This window comes from Alligator sinensis, unplaced genomic scaffold, assembly GCF_000455745.1.
Source record: "Alligator sinensis unplaced genomic scaffold, ASM45574v1 scaffold516_1, whole genome shotgun sequence".
NCBI lineage: Eukaryota > Metazoa > Chordata > Crocodylia > Alligatoridae > Alligator > Alligator sinensis.
This window is the reverse complement of record NW_005841957.1, coordinates 2,091,033-2,094,797: the sequence shown is the minus strand read 5'-3', so window position 1 is coordinate 2,094,797 and position 3,765 is coordinate 2,091,033. Positions and strand designations below refer to the sequence as shown.

The 3,765-nt window shown below is 43.7% G+C and overlaps 1 protein-coding gene across 1 annotated transcript in view; it reads right to left on the bottom strand.

Annotated features, from left to right (window-relative positions):
• Nucleotides 1–337: 337 nt before the first annotated feature.
• SGCZ (sarcoglycan zeta) overlaps nt 338–3,765 on the bottom strand; it is a 315,201-nt gene continuing 311,773 nt past the window's right edge. The window contains exon 9 of the mRNA XM_014518471.2: nt 338–596. Coding sequence (XP_014373957.1) covers nt 402–596 — 195 coding nt within the window. The 3' untranslated portion in view covers nt 338–401. The remainder of the gene's footprint in view (nt 597–3,765) is intronic.

The window sequence follows — 3,765 nt, the reverse complement described above, 5'->3', positions numbered from 1 at the left end:
TTACCAATTCATCTCACCATTGGATTCTGGGCAAATTTGTATATGTACTGTATATATATGTGCAGTTCATATCCAGGTCCTGCAAAAATCTAAAACTATGTGCTTCACTTCATGTAGCAAAGGCACCTGTGTTATTCTCGCTTTTGGACAAAAGGTGATTTTATGATCCAGGTTTCCTGATGAAGACTACATTTATTTCTGAATATCTCACTCCCATCTCTACATTGAGTGGTAACATGAGCCACAAGAGAAGGCAGCGTTGTATTCCTGCTTACGCTGGAAGAAGTTGCTCTGCAGGCCATTTGAAGCTTCTGACTTGTCACAAGGGAAACCGGGTAGAATTGTGAAGCAGAGGGACAGTAACAAAGGCTATTCTGGTGTGAGGAAAAATTGGAGTCAGTTCAGCTCCACAAGCAGATGTTGCTACTGGATTGACATGTGGAGCCTGATCCTGCCGGGGACAAGTAAAGTTTACCACTGGGACAGACGCAGACCTCGTAGATAGTCTGTCGAGGAGCTGAAGAGCTAGGTGAGGAAGATGAAAAGGAACCCATGGGTAGATTTCCCAGTCGGATTGTATCTGCATTTAAAAATATCTACAGGGAGAAGAAAGGAACAAGATAATTTAATGTCTATCTGGATCCCAATATAATTAAAAAAAATGTATTCTGATGCATAACCACATAACCATTTGACTTTATGAAGAGTTAAGATTTTTTTCTGGTTCTCCTGTGATGTGCTGTTGAATACACAGTATATGCAAATACCTCTTAATATCTCTCCCAAGATTATCATTTAGCCATTTGTAACAATCATACAATAACACTGCTATAATGTTTCCTGACCAGGTTGAATTCTCTTGTGTATCTTTTATAATAAAAAATAACTCATTCCATGCAGAAGCATCTCCCAACCTTGAACAACTGATACTTTAATAAGTGTGAAGTGGCTTTAAAGGGCATTCTGCAGCATGTTTCTTTACATAGTAAAATGTATTGTTGAAATATGCTAAATTGAATAATGTTAACAATAGCTATATGCAGAGAATAATATAAGAAGGGTATATGTTCACATACACAGGATAGGATAAATCACTTATTAGACCTGATATATGGGGGGGAAAGGCTTTAGGTTAAAGTCTTATTTAGAGGGGCATTAAACCATTCCTGTTTGATTTTTTAATATTACAGGTGAGTCAAAAAACTTTTAAAAATGTACTGTCACCCATTAAAAATATTTTGAAGTTGCCTAGCCTGGAAAGGCTAATGCGATTACACATTTATCTGACCACATTTCTATAATTTTTATAAAGAACTTCCCCCACTTGCCAAATTGCTCAGGATGCTGATTAGGTACCACCACTATAACAAACATCATTAATGGAGATGAATAAAATAGGGGTAGGTTATAAGGAAAAATGCCTCTGAACAAAAGAGGTTTTCATGGTTTGGTTTTGTTTTTTAATTAAAGAGAGATGACTGAGGGAGATATTTTAGGTAATCGAGTTCCATGCAGATGCTCAACCACAGCTGAAGCAAAATTGACCACTATCTTAAATGAAGCATTGAAAACTAAAAATCTGACAGCATTTCCAGTGCCAGTATAAGCCCCGGAGAGAGCAATATATGACATCCAAAAGGAGTAGAAGTTCTGAAACACCACATAAATTACTGGAAGTCAATATTTTCACTTTAACATCAATCTACAACATTACACGTAAAAATTAGGGCTGTGTGAAGCTTTGGTAGCCGATTCAATTAGGAGGAGATTCAACCCAATTTGGCAGCCGAATCTCCGAATGTGAATAGAACTGGGAGACCCATTAAAAGGTCTGAATTAAATCAGAAGCCTCCAAATTGATTCAGAGAGATTCAAAAGGCTTGCAGAAAACAGAAATGGAGAAGAGAGAGGGGGATGGGGTGATCTTCCATATATGGAAAAGACTTGGGGGGAGGTGGGGGCGGGAAGACTGCTCTGATATTGACATCTATAGCTGGCCAGTGACTGTGATCTTTGTCTGAGTTCCCTTCCAATCACAGTGTTCTGGGGGGAGGGATATAGAAACAACATATAAAGCTGTGTTTGAACAGTTTGAGGTACACTTTCACAGAAACCCCTGTGCCTATCTCCTTGAAACTTGGCAGGCTACATGCCCTCAGAAGGGGCTACTATCCCTGTTGTTGTCATCTGAATCTTCAAAAACATAACAAAATGATAGGTATTTTAGTGATTACCCATTATAATCTATGGCTGAATCTCTGAATCTGCACCGAATCTTTGAATCCGAATCGGCCACATTCAATCAGAACAGTGATTTAAATCAACAAATCAAATCACTGTCCCTCTGATTCAGCTGAATCCAAATCTGAATCAAATACTTGCTGCTTTGCACAGGCCTAATAAAAATGTATAGAATGTAGAACGGCGTAGCATATATACTACTGGTCAATTCAATAGGCGTATTTTTTTAATAGTGAATGGTTACATAGGGCTTTTCTGTAGACTGAGAATAAACCACTTTGGAAGTATTTCTAAGCCTCAGCTATAGACAGATGAATATGACCAATCTGAGAAACTAAGGAGAAGAGAACCGGTTAGAATTTTATGAAGTTCAGTGCATACAGTCATGTTACCAATGTGAAAACTGGAGAAAATATATTGAAAGATCCAGCTGGTTGAATGTAATGGAGAGATGTACAAGAGAAATCTATAGACGGATGCTCAGTCTCAAAAAACTAAGCATAACCACAAAAATATCTCCAGCTGCCCCAGGAACACTGAGTTGGGATTCAATGCTGAGAAAGAATAGAAAGAAGAAAGTACTGAAAGAGGTAGCAGAAAAAGTAGTGTGCTGTCTTCCTGGATCCAAGACAGGATGCAATAGATGGGTTTTTGTGGTCAGTGGTCAATGATCCACTGGCAATGATACCTGTTTACACAAATGACACTGCTTCTTAATATACGTCTCAGATAACAGATCAGTAGTGGGCAAAATATGGCCCGTGGGCCAGATCTGGCCTATGAGGCCATTCTATCCAGCCCGTGGGGCTCCTAAAAAATTTAGAAAATTAATATTTATCTGCCCTTGGTTCCTATAAAAAATGACAAGAACCAAGGGCAGTAGGGTCCAGGAGAAGCTCGGCAGGCTCCCACAACTGCAGGGCCCACCCAGCCCTGCCCCCCAAGCTGGAAGCCCCAGCCAGGGCTTCTGGCTTGGGACCACATGGCTGACTTGGCACCGGAACCACAAGTAAGGGGGAAGGGTGGGGGGAAGGGCAAGTGAGGGCAGGGAAGGAGCCTGGGGAAACATGGCCTAGGGAAAAGCTGAGCACGGGGGGGGTGGGGGCTGCAGTCCCATGCCCACCCCATGCCCGATGCCCCATGCTGCAGCCACTCACAGCCCACATGGGGCTGCCTGTGCTTGCTGCGCTGGGGGTGGGGGGGGCGTCCGCCGGAGAGCCCCAGCCACAGGGCAGGCAAGGGGCCACTTTTCCCACCCTGCGCTCAGCTTTTCCCCAGGCTCCATCCCTGATCCTTCCCAGCACATAGGAAGGCATGCCTCCCCTCCCTGTGCCCGGTCCTCCCTGCAGCAGCCACTCGCAGCCCACGCGGGGCTGTCTGGAGCAGGCACAGGCAGCCCCATGCAGGCTGCGAGCAGCTGCAGCACAGGGCGTCAGGCACGGGGGGGGTCGAGGGACCGCTTTCCACCTCCCCCCACACAGCACCAGCTTGTTACCCAGCCCCACCGCCAGGCTGGCCCCCCCG